At 38.8% G+C, this 19544-nt stretch overlaps 1 protein-coding gene across 1 annotated transcript; it reads right to left on the reverse strand.

Annotated features, from left to right (window-relative positions):
* Window positions 1-4769: 4769 nt before the first annotated feature.
* LOC117431031 (melanin-concentrating hormone receptor 1-like) lies at window positions 4770-18901 on the reverse strand. The gene is made up of 2 exons (XM_034051611.2): window positions 17988-18901; window positions 4770-9619 (listed from the first exon to the last, which is right to left on the reverse strand). Exons 1-2 carry the CDS (start codon window positions 18398-18400, stop codon window positions 8971-8973), a joined length of 1062 nt encoding a protein of 353 aa, XP_033907502.2. The 5' UTR covers window positions 18401-18901; the 3' UTR covers window positions 4770-8970.
* Window positions 18902-19544: the final 643 nt, after the last annotated feature.

Raw genomic sequence — 19544 nt, forward strand, 5'->3', positions numbered from 1 at the left:
ACATCCTGGATATATAAAAGGTCTTTATTGTATTATTAGATATTTTTTAATTTTTCTCCAGTGCAATTAAAGCCAATTAAAATGAGCAAAAGCCAGAAGAAATGCCCAGAGATTTATCTGGTGATTGCTTTAGCAAATCTCATATTAATCAGAAATTAGCTTTCATGCTATATAATTTTTTTTAATTCTTTTTTTTTATGACTAGTTATTTTCAGTCAAGATGAGGAAGTGCCAGGAGGACTAAATAACAAAAAATAAATAAAAATAAAAAAATAAAAAACAAAAGGTACTGGCCCTTAAATTGGACTCTCTCAGTGACCAACACAGAGACCACAAAGAAACCTGCCAGCTCCTCCTTTACACATGTGGCTCAATTGGCAATCAAATACCCAGTTTAGCCTGGCCACATTCTCACCAGGTTTTGGGAGCTTTAAACCTCTGGTGCAGAATACAACAAAACTTCAATCCTTTGCGTTATCTGTGTCAGGACACGGAATGATACACACAGTGTGTTACTTTTATTCCTCGTCTGCTTTAATCTCAGTGCTAATTACAATTAGAGTTCTGAAGGAGAACAAATAGAGACACAGTGATAATCAGTACAACCTAAGAAACGTACTATTAGATTAGATGAAAGTTAAGATTACATTCAAAAGTAAAAGGACATTTGCAAAGGCACTCTTCACCTGTTTAATCCTATAGGGGGTTATAGGATACCTTTTGGTTGAATGTTACATTTTGTGGATTATATACATTATTTAACGCAATCTCTTAAATCCATGACAGTTCTTCATCAGCACAATAATATCATGATCTAATGAATTGAACTGAATTGGCAGTTTAGATATTTCTTATCTGTAAGAGTGTATGTGCAGGTATGCTACAGACAAGTTAAAAACAGCAGTACAATCTTGCTTATCTAAATCCTGATAGTCTGAACAATCATATCATTTGAACCATGCTTTCACAATGAAATGAATGCTTAGAGCAGTTCTACAAACCAAACTTCAGTATTCTAATTCTAGAGTATTGTTAAAGGTCTGTTTTATAACAGCATTTTATTGCCTACAAATGTTCATTTGACATGCAAGTAACCTTGTTTCCTTAGCAACCCAAGCAAAAGGATTTGTTTTAATTAACTATTGACTCAAAGCCTGTTCCACTATAACAGAGAGTGTGTAAAAGGCTGGGACATTAACAAAAGTCTAAGCAAGCATTTGCATGTTTGTAGATGGAAAGCTTACCTGAATAGTTGTTCATTGCAGATGTTTCTAGAGCTTATGCTCACAAAATGTGAAGGTACTGTAACTCCAAGACATCTTGATGTATTATTGAATGGAGAAGATTTACGTTTTATTTTAACTTACATTATTAAGAACAAATTATTACACTAAATTTAACATCTAGTACTTTTAACAATTTGAGTATTTTAATATACTTTAATAATCATTTAATTGGCTAATGTTTTCTTGCTGAGAACTGAGCTTTTTCGATACATGTAATGTCTGAGAACTGTCGCAGGAGGTGACATGTGTTCCTTGTTCGGTTAGGAGTTGCTGGTAGGGAGAAGGGGCTTCTCAAGGAATGTATGGGCTGTGGGTGGGGGTTGGAGGCTTCATGTATTGTTACAATGTTACACTCACTCACAGGTGGAAAAGGCAGGAGAGCAGCCGACATCACCAATTGTCCAGAGCTAATAGTATTTTACTTGATCTGCTACTCTGTATCAGGGCTAGATCATAAACTCTAGTAGTAGTCAATTTCTCTGTATAATTTTACCTGTATGTTAATAATAAAACCTGGATTACTGTGATTTGAAATTGCCTGTTGTGTCTGGTAATTTTTACTCTCAGGGTCTCAATAGATATTAAGAACACAGTAGGTCTTGTTTTCTTACAACAATGAAAACTGAGTCAGTAATAAAGTATGCACATATTATACAGGCCGATATTTACATTGTTTAAACAAAGACTGATATGTACAGTAGACTGCATTTGGAGCAACGAAAGAGAAATGTGGACAATGCAGAAATATTTGGAGTACCATCATCATTACATTGTGTTTATTTCTCATTCTAGCTCACCTTTTTCCTGAAGTACTTTAGATTCATTGCACACTTGAATACATTGGATAATACAGCTATGCCACCTGGTTGGCCTCTGTAATGTCCCTTGGCCAGGCTTGTGCCTGTGTAAATATTGTCTTGGTATCCAGGTGCTACTCATTTTCTAGCTCATTATTCTACCCCGCAGGATGGATAGACCAAGAGAAGGGGTTATTTATTATGCAAAGCTTCTGATTTGTATGAAATATATGCAAATTATTAAACACCCTCTATCAATTACACGCAGAAAACAGCTTAACAAGACCAACGACAGTCTAGAAATGAGTCATGCTAAGTCATCAAAACACAACCTGGCCCCCCACCCCCCCAAAAAAAAAAAAAATACATAGAGAAGCTGTGCATGAAGGGAAGCTCCTTTTCCCCCCCAGCAGTGACTTGTCAGGCTAATAATCAGTTTAACATTTTCTGACCAGGATCTTTGGTCAATCATCCACGAGTTCCCAGCTCTCTAGTCACACTAACCCATTTGGATATTAGCAGCTTTAACGTATTAGAAGTCTTGATTGAGAGTTCATGACTCGTGTGGATCTATGGCAAAGATTATCTGCACCTCATGCTTGCAGAGATGTGATCTGCAACACAGAATTTCCAAGATGAAAGACTGGCAGGCAATGAAGAGGTCCTTGAACCAGACATTCATTCATGTAGAAGAATGACTGTGTGTTTCGAGTTTTGTACCCCTAGGACTTTCTCTTATTAATACATTTGTGACTTAAAATCAGATGATAGTACTGCACACAACCTCAGTAAAAAAAAAATAATAAAAAAAAATAAACATGCCAGTTTAAATTTAAAAAAAAAAATGATATTACAAATAACAAATTGTCTTCATGATAAGTATGATAAATCATCACAGTAATCTTAATAATACTGACGCAAACAAAAAACACAACGAGACACATTCACTAAATATGTACTGTGCTCTCATGTAAAAAATAAATAAATAAAAGTATTTCCAGGGAAAATGCTTTGTGCATCTTCACCCATGCACTAGGAATTTGGGAGAAAAGTTTCCTTTAAATTTGCTGAACTATGATTGAATCACTTGTTTAGTGCAAAGTGTTCTTTGTATTCTAGCTACAGACCCTTAGCAGTCTTTAAAAGGCAGTATGGTTCTCCTGCATGGTTTCAGTGCGGCACTCCCTTTCATATCTAGAGAGCTGTTGTTTGGATGTTTGCTTCCTCTCTCTGTAATGAGGGTCATCCATAACAATAATAATAATACTGTTACAGTTTCCATCAATGCATATTTAATTAGAGTACATGTGATCAGTACATCTAATACAGCTATGGCCAAAAGTTTAGCATCACCTAGAATTTCAGGATTAGAACAAAAAAAAAACTATATGAACATCATTTAGATCTTTTGTTTGACATCATGTTTTGATATTGCAAAAGTCTACTGGAAGCCATAATAGTAGTATGGTATTTCATGTTAGATTTCAAAATTTCACATTTTTCAATTTGTACAAAACAGTATGTAATTAAGTATGTTTCATTCAACATTATGCAAAATGTGTTAATTCTAGAGGGGGATGCTAAACTTTTGGCCACAGCTGCACAATGTACAGGTTGACGTCAGGACAGGTTTATCGCTTGTTTTAAAACTGTGTTACCACAACCTCCTTTGTATTTGTGACAGGATAGCCGGGTGTCTAAGGTGGTCAGGAGATAGGAAGGAGACTCCGAGCTGACATGTTTATTTTTTCAAAATAAAAATGACAAACAAAAAGACAGCTCACAAACCCAAAATAAAAAGGTTAAACAAAACAATAGCACACCACAAATAATGCACAAAAAATCCCTCACCTCAAGCTTTTCACTATCACTGTGACTTTTAAACAAACCCAGAGGAGCCTTTGCCACTCTCTCCAGGCAGCTGCAAATCCTCCCTCACAATGTTGCTTCTAACTCTCGTTTTAAATCGTGTGGCTGTTCCCAATTAACACCAATTATCTAATTTGAGAACAACCACATGCATTTTGCAGGGATAGGAATTAACCCTATCCCTGCCATCCACCACCACAAACCCACAAACACAAGACTTCTTTACAAGCAGGGCTTTGCCTGGCCCCACGAACTACCTGCAGGGCTCTCTTCTGCTGCCCTGCCACAGTACTGTGCAGTACAACTTGACACACACACACACAACATTGAATTACTGTCTTTACTTCTGCAAGAAATGAGTGGTCCTCAAATACTCTTTCATCACAGCATATATTATATTTGCATTAATGTATGCATGCATCACTGTGCTAAACAGACATCTTCTTCTCTACTTGTATTAATTTATCTTCATTTCCATTCCTCTCCTGCCTGGACAAGCTACCCACAATTTCATTTTCAGCTTTTCAATACCATGCCATAAGGGCTTGAGCTGTTAATATCAAGATTGGTCTTCTCTTTATCCTGAATTCAAGGTAGAGTCTGGGGAAGATAAATATCTGTAATATTTGTAATAGTAAAGTCAGAACAGCAGACTCAGTTTTCAGAATGCAGCTATTGCTGATGCAGCTGGAAGTGCCAGTGTCAGTGTCCATGTGTGTGGCTGTTTATCCATTTCCACTGCCCGACACTATATCAGAGCACAGAAAGAAATAGCACAGGAATACCACGGCTTACATGTCAAAGTTTTATTGGAACATTTAAAGCTGATAAACTCTGGCTTGCAGGTTTGGCATTTTGTTTTGTTAATTTTAGAAATTAGAAATAATACAAACAATTTCAATTGTAATACACAACATATGCGCAGCTTCGAGAGATAATACATATCGACTGACTTTACCACAGTCTTTCATTAACTCCTATTTCTTAAAATATAAAATGAGACCAAAACAGAAAGTGACTTGGTTGTCTGGATGAACAGTGGTTTTGTTAAAATTACTAGGTGCTTTTTTTTTTTTTATTTACCTGTCAATAAACAAGAGTTAATTAAAGACTTGTAAACACTTACAATGATGCCCCATTAAGAATCTTTTTTTTATTTTTTGCATCTCATTAGCATTACAAAAGCACACACAAAAAGCAATAGCAAGATTTCAATAACACACTTACTGCTGTTACTTCTCCCTGTTCATTTGATCCAATCAGAACAATTTCCATCTATGCTATAGTATACAGCATAATAAGATCACATGACATGTGGGTGTGGTCTATGACACATTGTGGGGTTTACATTTTAAATGACATTTTAAAAGCAACACCCTGTAACTGTATGAATTCTGCCAGCGATATCGACATCATACTCACAATATGATACTGTATACAGTACATTACATATAAGATTGCACCATCCTGAGTGGCAGCTATAAGAATGTCTGCATAAAAAACCTTTCAAAGGAACCATATTCAAGGAACTAAGCACATGATATCCTTCCTATATGGACAGGGTTACAATGTAATGGCACGATGGTTGTACTTTTCATGAGACGCTGTGCCATTTGAACCCTTCTCCAAACATATCATTATCATTCATGATGCCATATTATTTTATCAGTACGTGTTTCAATGAATAGACCGGGGGAATAAGATACAGTATGTTACAATGCCACTTCAGCATAAAATTCTCAACCAGGGACTTCATAGTGAAAACAGCACTGCAATGCATTTACGGGCATTTAGTGAACATACAGTGTATTTTGTATCATTAGTTGAAATAAAATAAAGAAACATGTTAAAATGTAATGCCTTTTCCTGTTTATCTACTGTTTTCTAATGTACTGTGTGCTTTGTGTCTATTTGTTCACATGACAATCTGCACAGGTCACTCTGTTATAAAGTACTACTGTTTCTACTATTAGACTAGTCCCAGCTGGCATTTCATGAAAAACACTTAACTAACCAATACTGGCACTTGTGTTACAATGTGTGCACTATTCATTAGGCCCAGGGTTATAATGTGATTTGGCCACATGTTGGTAATGACAGTAATGCTATAAATAGCTGGTCAGGGACATCTCCAGGCATTCTGAGACAATGCACAGTACAAACAAATCATATTTTACACCATCAGATCTGGATTATCATACTGCTTCAGGTGGTATTTGTACACAGCATGGTTTATTTTGTATAAAACTGTTTTTTTTTCCATGCAGATTTAGGTTGTTACTGTATATGAGCATGTCATAAACGGTTTGAATGATTGTTGTAGCAGTATGCCAGGCACTCTGTTTGCAGTACTGGTAGCATACTTGCATGCACAGTTTCTGTTACTATACCTTCTTTGACTGAACATTGACCATTTCAAGTTTTGTATACAAAAATGATGCAGCATTTGTTTAGGTATATAATGACCTAATTGCATCAAGTATAGACAATATTCCATTGCAAGTAAACACTGTTTAACATGGTTATGTATATTATAAAATGATATTACTACTACTAAAAACTATCAAAAACAGTTAATTCAACTTTTTATTTTTCAAATCTTTAAAAACTACTACTACTACTACTACTACTACTACTACTACTACTACTACTACTACTACTACTACTGCACTAGAAGACTGGCTCTACCTCCGCTACGCTCTCCTGCCTCCCGAGCCCGCTCCTTCTCCACCCTTGCTCCGCAGTGGTGGAACGACCTTCCTACAGATGTCAGGACTGCCCAGTCCCTGACCACATTCCGGCGCTTCCTTAAGACTCACCTCTTCAAACAGCACCTGTAGAACTCCTCTGTTGTATCCTGGGACACTCATTTAAATGTGCTTTATTTTGCTCTTATCTGCCCCCTATTTTACTGCATTTAATCCTGTACTTCAGAATATTGTAATCTGCCAAGTGTTTAACCTGTAGTATTTTGTATTTAATCATATCCTGATGTAACTATCACTATTTAATCATATCCTGATGTAACTATCACTATTATCTGCTGTATTATTGAATTGTGGTTTGTCACACTTGAACAAAAATTATTGTATTTCTTGCTCTTATTGTATTACTTGTATTGTAACACTTGAATGTATTTGTATTTGCTTGCGATTGTAAGTCGCCCTGGATAAGGGCGCCTGCTAAGAAATAAATAATAATAATAACACTACTACTACTACTACTACTTATAATAATAATAATAATAATATTACGATGCCCTTGAACAGTGACGTTGTTGCATTATTGACATCTCCATTCCGTTCTGCATTTGCTTTGAATATATTTAGAAAACATATATTTTACTCTGGTAGTAAATGTTTAAATCCAAAAGCTTATTTCTATCAGCACTATACAGGTTCTAAACCAACCTTTTCATGGATAATGGGATGTAAAAAATAAAAAAAATAAAGGGTAGCACTTTAGTTTAGGTATCTGTTATATGTGATTATAAACAATGGCAACAAAAAAATAAATAAATAAATAAAAAGTGTATAATAACTGTATTGCAAATGCAAAGCAGCCCCATACAATTGGTGAGACTGACCTGAAAAGACTTATACAAGGAAAAACTCCAGTTTACGAACCATTTGTAAGGACATACATATATGTTTTATAGAACTTTACATAGAGGAAATTATTAACATAGGATAACAGTTTATTACAATGATATTTGAATAACACATTCATATTACTAAGTTTCTTAGACGGCAAGGACCTTAGCTACATGTTCTTATAACACTGTATTGACATAGCCTGTTATTATTAATACACATCTCATATTTTTTTTAGAATACCCTTCATTACACATTTGATTGGTTATTTATAATGCTAAAACTAAAGTGTTACCTTTAAAACAAATTGACAAGAGAAACCACAGCTTTAATTTTGAGTGGCTGTCTATAAAAAACAAGTTTCCAGGTGCTTTGGAGTGAGGCTGTGCTGCATACTGAGTTATTGAATCATAATATCTAGATTGGTCTTATAAGTGATCTCTAGCCCTCACTAAAGAAAAAGTGCATATCATAAATGCTCTCTGTCTTTTGAAATGTGGGGTGCATCGTCTGCATTCTAATAAACCATTCATCAACACTTCCTTTGTTATAAACTTTGCAATATAACCTTCTTACATAATACAGAAAAGAAAGGCTAGAGACCCCGATGGTGATTCATCTTGTCTTACGTTTTACTGTGTTTTTAAAATTACAAACCTTTTCATTTAAACAAAAGCTGTTCCACATGTTATAAAAAATGGGTTGCATTGATTGCTCTGTGTTATATTTGCATATCAGGCTTTCTGGTGGCTTAATCATAAATCACTTAAGCTTTCCTCTTGTGAAATTATAATGTAATCAAAACATTGATGCAAATAATAACCCTGTAATTCACTGCACTCCAGAGATTATTTTTACACATACGCATACACATACACATTCAGGTACAACCACAGTTAACCTAGTGCTATATTCAGATGAACTTTGATTTAATCTTGACCTCTCAGGCCCCCACTGAACCTGACATTACCTAGGGATTAAAGCAACAACATAATTGCACTGGTGTGATATTATCAGAACATTAATGCGATCTTCAATTATGGAAATTCCAATGTTACAAAACTGACAAGTGAATAACTTAAGAGTTCTTAAGAGACTTTGATGCATTATTTATACAGCATGACTTTAGTTGTTTGGTTCTAGTTTTGTGAAATGAGCATTGGTTATAATTAAAGAGTGGAGAAAGTTTACGATAATGTAAAAACCCGAACTATCAACCCAGTTTTCTAAGATTATTGAAAAAAAGTTTTTTGCCCTATTGAAAATTGTGTCTCTGCCTTTTTGTCTCAATGGCCAAATTAAATGTTTATGTAATAAACCTACCAAGAAACAACTGAGGCAGAGGTAGGAAACTAGGAGTGCAAGTTGAAAGTGCGACACTTTCATGTCAATAACTTCAATCACTCCGTCCGGCACCTAAAATGTTTAAATAACTGTGCTCCGATAGTTAGTCTCTGCTGTGACGGTGGAGTCTCCGTCAGTCTTGACCACAGTGTGCTTGGAGGTGCTCAGCTGGCCATTGTGGGACTGCTTACTCCGACAGAGCCGCTCCTGGAAGTTCTGTGCGAAGCAGAGCAGCATGAGGGGGTTGACGCAGCTGTGGGCGTAGCTCAGGCAGATGCTGATGTGGTAGGCATAGAGGAAAGAAGGAGTGGGGGCCACGGCGGTGAGGTTGAGCACCTGCATGACATGGAAGGGCGACCAGCAGAGCAGAAACACCGCGATGACCAAGAGGACCGTCTTGGTGGCCTTCTTGGCCCAGATGGACTGCTTCCGGCGCACCCTGCGGAGGGATCTGAAGACATGGTAGAGCGTGAGAGAATAGAAAGTGCTGATGATGATGAGGGGGATGATAAAGCCCATGGTGGACTGGTATAGGGTGTACCAGTACATGTCTCTGGGGCCGGAAGGCAGGTCCAGGACGCACACTTCTGCCTTTCCCACTCGAATGGTCCTGGAGTAGAGCATGACCGGCACTGTCAGCAGGAAGCTGCCAGTCCACACCAGGGCATTGATGACCATGGTCCACTGGATGGTCCTCCTCTCCGAGGCTGGGTGGACTATTGCAACATACCTGAAACATAAAGAAAATGGGGAAGAGACTGTGAACTGAGCAGGGTCTTGGACAACAAGTATGCTAGTTCCCTCCAGGTTTCCCATCAGTCTTAACTTGCACTTTGACTCACGTGCAACTGTAAGAGATCACTTCTTCTAAGGTTGTGCCTCATGCTGTATAAACACTATTTCAATTCAATAAGTACATTACCAAGAGAGAGACGAATGCTTGTTTGCAGGAGTAGTCTTGGGAAACATAAGAGCAGTAGGTTTTTGATCTCTAATAGTCAGAACATTACATACTTAATTAGTCTGCCAATTTATTGTCTAGACTGCATTTATATTCAGCCCATTTCAATCAATGGGTTACACTTTCTAAGAGATTTTACATTGAAACAATAGCTCAGATTGGCTGCCATTTTGAAATACAGTAGTAATAAAAACCCTGCATGAAGTGCTGGGCTCTGCTAGTGGTTGATAGCCAATAGTTTTGTCACCAATAATATTGTTGTTATAACTACATGCAAAGCTTCTAAACTCAGCATTTGCATTGATTGTTGAGATCATTATTATCAACGTTTAATCCAGATTAATGACTAATCCAGATTAATATTAAAGTCAAATGAAACAAAAAGAATACAGAATGCATCAAAAAAGCAAGTCAACTCAAACCAAGAGAGAGACTCCTCAAACTCCATCACAAACAACAAGTCAACGCAAACCAAGAGAGAGACTCCTCAAGCCCCATCACAAACAGCAAGTCAACTCAAACCAAGAGAGAGACTCCTCAAACTCCATCACAAACAACAAGTCAACGCAAACCAAGAGAGAGACTCCTCAAACTCCATCACAAACAACAAGTCAACTCAAACCAAGAGAGAGACTCCTCAAACCCCATCACAAACAACAAGTCAACTCAAACCAAGAGAGAGACTCCTCAAACTCCATCACAAACAACAAGTCAACGCAAACCAAGAGAGAGACTCCTCAAACTCCATCACAAACAACAAGTCAACGCAAACCAAGAGAGAGACTCCTCAAACTCCATCACAAACAACAAGTCAACTCAAACCAAGAGAGAGACTCCTCAAACTCCATCACAAACAACAAGTCAATGCAAACCAAGAGAGAGACTCCTCAAACCCCATCACAAACAACAAGTCAACACAAACCAAGAGAGACTCCTCAAACTCCATCACAAACAACAAGTCAACTCAAACCAAGAGAGAGACTCCTCAAACCCCATCACAAACAGCAAGTCAACTCAAACCAAGAGAGACTCCTCAAACTCCATCACAAACAACAAGTCAACTCAAACCAAGAGAGAGACTCCTCAAACTCCATCACAAACAACAAGTCAACTCAAACCAAGAGAGAGACTCCTCAAACTCCATCACAAACAACAAGTCAACTCAAACCAAGAGAGAGACTCCTCAAACTCCATCACAAACAACAAGTCAATGCAAACCAAGAGAGAGACTCCTCAAACCCCATCACAAACAACAAGTCAACTCAAACCAAGAGAGAGACTCCTCAAACTCCATCACAAACAGCAAGTCAACTCAAACCAAGAGAGAGACTCCTCAAACCCCTTCACAAACAGCAAGTCAACGCAAACCAAGAGAGAGACTCCTCAAACCCCTTCACAAACAACAAGTCAATGCAAACCAAGAGAGAGACTCCTCAAACCCCTTCACAAACAACAAGTCAACTCAAACCAAGAGAGAGACTCCTCAAACCCCTTCACAAACAACAAGTCAACTCAAACCAAGAGAGAGACTCCTCAAATCCCATCACAAACAGCAAGTCAACGCAAACCAAGAGAGAGACTCCTCAAACTCCATCACAAACAACAAGTCAACTCAAACCAAGAGAGAGACTCCTCAAACCCCTTCACAAACAACAAGTCAACTCAAACCAAGAGAGAGACTCCTCAAACCCCTTCACAAACAACAAGTCAACTCAAACCAAGAGAGAGACTCCTCAAACCCCTTCACAAACAACAAGTCAACTCAAACCAAGAGAGAGACTCCTCAAACTCCATCACAAACAACAAGTCAACTCAAACCAAGAGAGAGACTCCTCAAACCCCATCACAAACAGCAGGGAACAATGCCTGTCTTGTTCCTTGGAACTTTCTATTGTTGCCTTTAAAAAGCCTGAATCGAGGAGTTATTTTATATGGATTACATTTTTTGAGCGTCTTTTCTGTGTATTTATTTTCCATAATCTTCCTTGACAGTTCTTCTCCTTTAAATACATAAAAGATTCATCATTTCTTTTTCATGTTTCTTTAGTTCTTATTTATTTTTGCTAGTCAATGGAGACGCTTCAGCTGTCACCTGTGGCTTCACCACATGAGAAAAAGCAAAAAGCGCTCCATCACTGTGATAGAGAATCTCATTTCATTTCGTATAAGCCGCTGAATAAAAAGGTTTCCACTGAGATAACAGGACTGTGTTGTACAGCTGAATAACAGTTATAATAGCGTTATCCAATGTCTTTAGGAAAAAATAAATATAATCTATTATAAGATCTGTAAAGAATGGTTATTTAAAATAAGGAACTATTCAACAGAATGAAATGTAACTACTGCTGTGACAGAGTGCACTCCCAAGTGAATGTCAACAGAAATAAGACCAAGATTAAAAAAAGATTAAACATGGTCCCTTGCTCACTATGTTAATTTGTGAAGTGGCTGCTCGCTCTGTTAAATGCCCTGTTTACAAATGATTATGCATGCTAATGTACTACATTGTACAGTGAAAACAGATAACAACCGTAACAAAAACACTTGCCATCTGCAAAACACCTTTGCTGTTGATAATGCCATGCAAATGAACTATAGGAAATATTTTGACAGACAGCACAGAAAGCATAAAGCAGCTTTACATGCCATGCTAATTTCATGAAGAGTAAAGTAAATTCAAATGATATATCTGTTCTCTCTCTCTCTCTCTCTCTCTCTCTCTACACACACACCAGTAGAGAGACACAGAAGGAGTTGAATAATATCTGATCCTTTGCACTAGACATTCATTTTTAATATAGAGTGAGAGCAAGACCGGCAGATCCTTTCAGAAAGAACCTTGACATTTAAACACCAATAAAGAAAAATATAACATCTGGACTCATGTTCTTCTTCTGACGATCTTAAAGCAGATCAAATAAAGAAGCAACAACACTGTACCGATCTGTTTATTTCCTGCCAGCTAAGAACTGACACAGAGCTCACTAACGTTTCTAAAAATAGTATTGATCCATTCATTTTCAAAAGAAATGTTGGTTTTTTTCTGGTTTGAATTTTACATATGAATCTACTACGCTCGCTGTGCAATCCACTCTGCTTGAACTGGAAGGGGCAGTGGAGTGTGAGAAGCAATGTGGAGTGCATTACCCACATGCCTATTGTCTCCCCATTGAAAGGGCACTGTCAATCTTATTAAAGGAGTGTGTACTGACCCTGACACCTGCTCTAAAAAATAATTTACAAGAGCACCTTTGCAGATATTGCAAGATACAGCTGTGGCATTATGAATAGGCAGTGTTAACAAGGTGCCCCTACAGATATACACCTTAATGAAAGCCTGGATGTTTCAGCATACTGGGTCATCACAGATCAAGTCAGATTGACAGCATACCTGCTGACCCCCGTGCGTTCTTTTAACCTGTAGAACTTTAGCTTCAATCATAAGAGTGACTGCAATAATGAAACAGCTCAGTGTGTCGAGAGCTACTGACATTCCACATGATAACTCCCAAATGCAAGACTAGTAATGATTCGCAGTGTTGCAGCACTGAATATTTGGTAGCTTTTATTTCTGCTTGCAGACAATGGTGAGTCTCTTCCTGGCTTGGATTTAATATTTTAGGTTAAACAGCAAACCCACACATAGTACTCCACTGTAAGCTGCATTCTGCCTCAATTGGTGACAGGTGTTCTCTGGAACAAGATAACAGTAAATAAATTACAGGTTGTACAGCTCAGATTTTTAAAAAGGTTCTAACTAAATAAGCAGACAGAATTCCAGCAGGTTATAATCCTAGCAGCACCATCTGTAAATACACTTAACCTTTCCTGCCTCTTGTGATTTTGAAACTTTTTTTCTAAATGTTCTCGTTTGCTCTTTGTAACTCAGTTCAATTAATCATGCAAACAGGGATTTCAAGCAAAAAATAATTACAGTTTTTCAGTCTGGATTTTAAAAGTGGGAATATTCTAAGCAACTCACTGTTCTGTCCACTGAGCTGCAGGTTCTTGCTTTGGGGTTTGAAAATATATAAAAAAAATTGAACTGTAGTTAATTAAAATGATTATAAGACTGTTCTTTAGTTTACCATTTAAGGAACTAACTTTAAAAAGGAAACATAAGTGGGCAGAAAGAAGGATGCTGTGCACAGCAGACTGTACTGTGAAAAATAAATTGAATTCCTAGAATTGTCCTCAGGTTGTATTCATTTTCTATGGTCAATCTTCAGTATGGCTGACCTCTGATGTGGTGTTGCTACTGTCCTTATTTGTTTATTTAGCAGACGCCTTTATCCAAGGCGACTTACATAGACTAGGGTGTGTGAACTATGCATCAGCTGCAGAGTCACTTACAATTACATCTCACCCGAAAGACAGAGCACAAGGAATTTAAGTGACTTGCTCAGGGTCACACAATGAGTCAGTGGCTGAGGGGGGATTTGAACTGGCGACCTCCTGGTTACAAGCCCTTTTCTTTAACCACTGGACCACACAGCCTCCTTACTGGTATCTGCCTGTGGCTGCTAATGACTGGGAGTCCTGTGGGTAAGATTCAAGCTGCACAGCAAGTCATTTCTCATATTTAATTCAGTAGATGGGTTTAAAAGATGGTTTCAGAAACAAACAGAAAGCTGACAGGCCAACATGGAAACAGAACAGCCGCGGACATCAAAAAGTATAAAACATTGACAGGACAGTCATTTTTCCACAACTGAGTAAGCATGTTTTATTTGTCTGTTACTCAACTTGAATGGCTTTCTCTGAAGACTAGTGATCATAGTTTTTTTCAGCAAAAACTCCTGATATTGGGTAAACCTCTGCATGGTAATAAACCGATTAAGCAGAAAACACATGTTTTTGATCTGCTCTACGGCTTCAGTCACGCAATGGAATACAGACTGACTTTCAAATCCATCGCACTGGATAAAATGGCTGTCAAATGTTGTTCAGTCAACTTACTGTTTAGCATTGCAGTTATTTCACTGCGTTGTTTGTTATGTCCTCTCACAATGCATCTTCACCTCCTATACCCTGTCTGCCCCACCTAGAAAACGTCCTTGTTCATCATTAGTCTGTTTTTTCTTTGGTCTGTTTTTGTTTTTAGGCCCGATAGCCCAACGCACCTCAAAATCTCATTCATGAGGTTGTTGATTTTCCAATGTGTTGCATAAATCAGAACAGCTATGGTCTATGGTTAACAGAGGCACTAAATTATAATTATTGAGGTAGACTTGTCCTTTGTTAAATACAATGGAATATTTAATTGATGCACCACTGTATGAGAGCTGTATGCAGGGGTCCCACTGTACCAAATCAGATATTGGACATAAATTAAAAGGAATATTTGACTCTCTATATCCAATTTCTGCTAGAAATCCCTTAGGGGTTTTCCATGGTAATACAGACAAAACCTATATACATATATATATATATATATATATATATATATATATATATATATATATATATATATATATATATATATATATATATGTAAATGCAGCACACAGAGTAACACCTCTGTATACTCCATACTACGATACTATACTGATATTTCAAGCAGTTCTATATGGAAAAAAAACTTGAATTAAAGACAGTCTTCTCCAAATACCTGTGCTGCTCTCAATAACTTGTGTTATAAAATGTCCTTGGCAAGTTTAATCTCAGTTGGATATGTGCTTCTCTAGATATAATGGGAAACTTTCAGGTGACTTACAGACAAAACTCTGGCCTGATGATTGGACTAATACAGGATGTATCATCCGACATGACCCCCTGTGTTTGCATTGTGTTTCTCTGTTTTTATTTGTGAGTATTCTGCATTATAAAGGTTTAACAACTTGGAGACAATCTTTTCTGGCTGACATACTTTATTTTGGAATTTTAAAAAGACCTGGCTGTTAAAACAGAGCATAAGGTGTATCTCTGCCAGTGCTTTGGATGTGTGAATCCTCTGAGTGTATCTCTGCTAGTGCTTTGTATGGGTGAATGCTCTGAGTGCATCTCTGCCAGTGCTTTGGAGTGGAGGCTGCCCAGTGATCAGGTTGTAACAGCATTTCAATTTGGGTATAACAACATGGGTAGAAAAAGCTGTTTCATACTGTTTTAAACAATCCAGAGAACCAATGACATGTACTTTCTTCAAAAAATCATATCACACCAAAATGTGATCTATTCATTTCCAATGCTGAATGACTGGGTTGACCATTTGTTTTCTATCCCCCACCCCCACCCCCCCCCACCTCCACCTCCACCACCACCTCCACCATCACCACCACCACCACCACCACCACCAGCACCATTAACATCACCATCACCACCACCACCACCACCATCACCATCAACATCACCACCACCACCACCATCAACATCACCACCTCCACCTCCACCACCACCACCACCACCATCAACATCACCACCACCACCACCATTAACATCACCACCACCACCACCACCATCACCATCAACATCACCACCACCACCACCATCAACATCACCACCTCCACCTCCACCACCACCACCATCACCATCAACATCACCACCACCACCACCATCAACATCACCACCTCCACCACCACCACCACCACCATCACCACCACCACCACCACCACCACCATCAACATCACCACCTCCACCTCCACCACCACCACCACCACCATCAACATCACCACCACCACCACCATCAACATCACCACCTCCACCTCCACCACCACCACCACCACCATCACCATCAACATCACCACCACCACCACCACCACCATCACCACCTCCACCACCACCACCACCACCATCACCATCAACATCACCACCTCCACCTCCACCTCCACCACCACCACCACCACCATCAACATCACCACCACCACCACCACCATCAACATCACCACCACCATCACCATCAACATCACCACCTCCACCTCCACCTCCACCACCACCACCACCACCATCAACATCACCACCACCACCACCACCATCACCACCACCATCACCACCACCATCAACATCACCACCACCACCAGCACCATTAACATCACCACCACCACCACCACCACCACCATCAACATCACCACCACCACCACCATCAACATCACCACCTCCACCACCACCACCACCACCATCACCATCAACATCACCACCTCCACCTCCACCACCACCACCACCACCATCAACATCACCACCACCACCACCACCACCATCACCACCTCCACCACCACCACCACCACCATCACCATCAACATCACCACCTCCACCTCCACCACCACCACCACCACCATCAACATCACCACCACCACCACCACCATCAACATCACCACCTTTTTTTTCAGGGATACTAAAATATGTTGTGCGTGAGTAGGCTGAGCGACTTTATCAGTCAACAAACATCCCCAGCTGCACTGCTTTCCGAGAAAAGGGAGAACATTTTGGGGTACCATTCTACCTGTGAGATGGCTTGCTCATTAAAATCTTTTGTATTTTTTTTTTTATAGAGGAGGCGGTTATCTTTTCTGGGATAGCAAGATATTTTAGTAAGCAGGGGTCTGAGTGAGGAAAAATGATTTGTTGCTTCCAAACTTGTATATTAATTGGTTTTATGTAGATGCCGTAGTGAAAGTAACAAATCCTACTGCTGTTAACATCTGCCAATTCTTGCAAAACACTGCTGTCGGGATATCAGAGCAGAGGTTAGGTCTGCATGTCCATACAGCAGCAAGTAAATCTGTGTGCTCAAAGTTTCCAGTCTGTGCCACTCTCTTAAATACTGATTGTACAGATCTCCTCTGTTTTGGTGCACATCATTGAGGCACACAATAGCACATGATAACCATTTGTGTAAACAAATTACCGTGACACATTTTCTTTCCAGCCAAACTTTATTACCGGTATTTTGTTTTTACTGACCGCAGACTTTGCGCAAAGTGTCTGTGACAGCAAATAAATAAATAAATAAATAAATAAATAAATAAATAAATAAACAAATAAATAAATAAATACTCTTCAAACAAACAAACTTAAACGTTTTGAACAGAAAACTCTAAAAAAAAAAAAAAAAGATTATTTGGCACAAAGTCGGCGCCCTACCTTTATCCGACAATTCTAGACGCTGTTAATAATTAAAAAAAAAAAAAAAAAAAACTCTTACCTGTCTATGCACAATACTGTAACAATCCCTACGGTGGTAAACTGATTGCTTACATCCACCACAGTCACCGCTTTGCACATGACATTCCCAAACACCCAGTGTCGGTCTCTGACAAGCTGGTGGATGGTAAAAGGCATTCCCAGCAAGAACAGCATGTCAGCGATGGCCAGGTTCAGCACGTAAATATCAGAGACCATTTTATTCTTACAGGATGCCACAGAGTATATCACCAAACTGTTAGCGGCGACACCAACGATGCACAGTATGCCATATATACAGGGCAGGACGTGCATGAGCGTGGCGTTGTCCATAGCGGCGTCCCCGGCGGAGCTCCCGTTGAGTAGACACTTGCCGTAGGAAAGGTTGTAAAACCCGGTCTCGTTGCACAGTGACACCGATCTGTTCATTTTCATGCAGCAACAAGAGAAAATAATAATAATAATAATAAAATCTGGCAAAGGTAGGTTCTGTTAAAAAAGCATCATATCAGATAAGTAGCAGAGACAAAAGTGTAAACCAGCTTGCAACCATATTCATGCTATTGTCACCATCTTAGCGGGTGAGACGCGCATCTCAGGTACTGTACAGTGGCAGAACATTCCAAAAGAAATTCTGCAAAGAAAATCAAACTTCTTACTCCACCCGTGCTGTGTTGTGTAGTAGCAGTGTAGCCTGCTATGTATGAGGATGTAATGCAGTGCACCATCCTTAGCGAAGGAGACAAACGTTTCGGCTGCCCTGTTAACCAGAGGAGAGTTTGGAAGTGACGTGCGCATGCATTTAACATGTCTTTTCTTCAAGTCTCACCCAGGGAGTAATTCTGTAGGCGTAAGCCTGGGGTTTCGAAGTATGAAAACGAATCTCTTTTCCAAATGTTACAATTTGAAACACTACTTGAAGAAAATAGTTTTCAATTCAGCAGCTCAATTAAAGCTCAAGAGGTGTTACAGTTACTGCCAGAGAAAATAGACATTCTTTTAAAGATCTTCAGACACGTGGTTTTGGACTGCTGTCTTTGTATGCTGGTGTAACAACAATGCCCTTATCTTTCACTTGTATGTTTTATTTTGATAATTTTACACTTTGATTTGATTGGTGCACGTTTGATGTATTATTGACTCACACTCTGTAATCCACGTGTCACTTTTATTAGCTTCTCCGTTCAGTTCACTTGTAATGCCTTTTATTAGGGTAGCGGCTGATTTAATTATTGAGATTTTTACCCACCAGTATATAAATAGCCCACATCTCTTGATAACACACATTTTTATTGCTTAGAACTCAGAGTAACAGAGGGAAGTGAAACGAGCCTAAACCTGGACTTTCCTGACAAGAGCTACTGTATTCGGCTGACGTACTGTATTCCGGCTTGAACAATGAGCGTGAGTGAATTAAGAGTTTTAGCCTGTCTGTAGCTAATTTGTAACCTATGGTATGGAAAGTAAAGTAAGAGATTGTACAGATTTTTCTCTCGCTGTGATGTTCCCTCCCCTGCACAGACAGCGTGTTATATGTTTTGTGTTTTTACAATGGTCAGTGTTTGTATTATTAGCCTCT

The sequence above is a fragment of the Acipenser ruthenus genome, chromosome 22 (assembly GCF_902713425.1).
Source record: "Acipenser ruthenus chromosome 22, fAciRut3.2 maternal haplotype, whole genome shotgun sequence".
Classification (NCBI taxonomy): domain Eukaryota; kingdom Metazoa; phylum Chordata; class Actinopteri; order Acipenseriformes; family Acipenseridae; genus Acipenser; species Acipenser ruthenus.

Bases quoted from the DNA above. Each gene is read 5' to 3' on its own strand.
- LOC117431031 (XM_034051611.2), bottom strand. From the start codon at position 18,400: ATGAAAATGAACAGATCGGTGTCACTGTGCAACGAGACCGGGTTTTAC. The intron at 9,620-17,987 runs GTAAGAGTTTTT...TTTATGTTTCAG, and splicing joins ACAGTATTGTGCATAGACAG to GTATGTTGCAATAGTCCACC.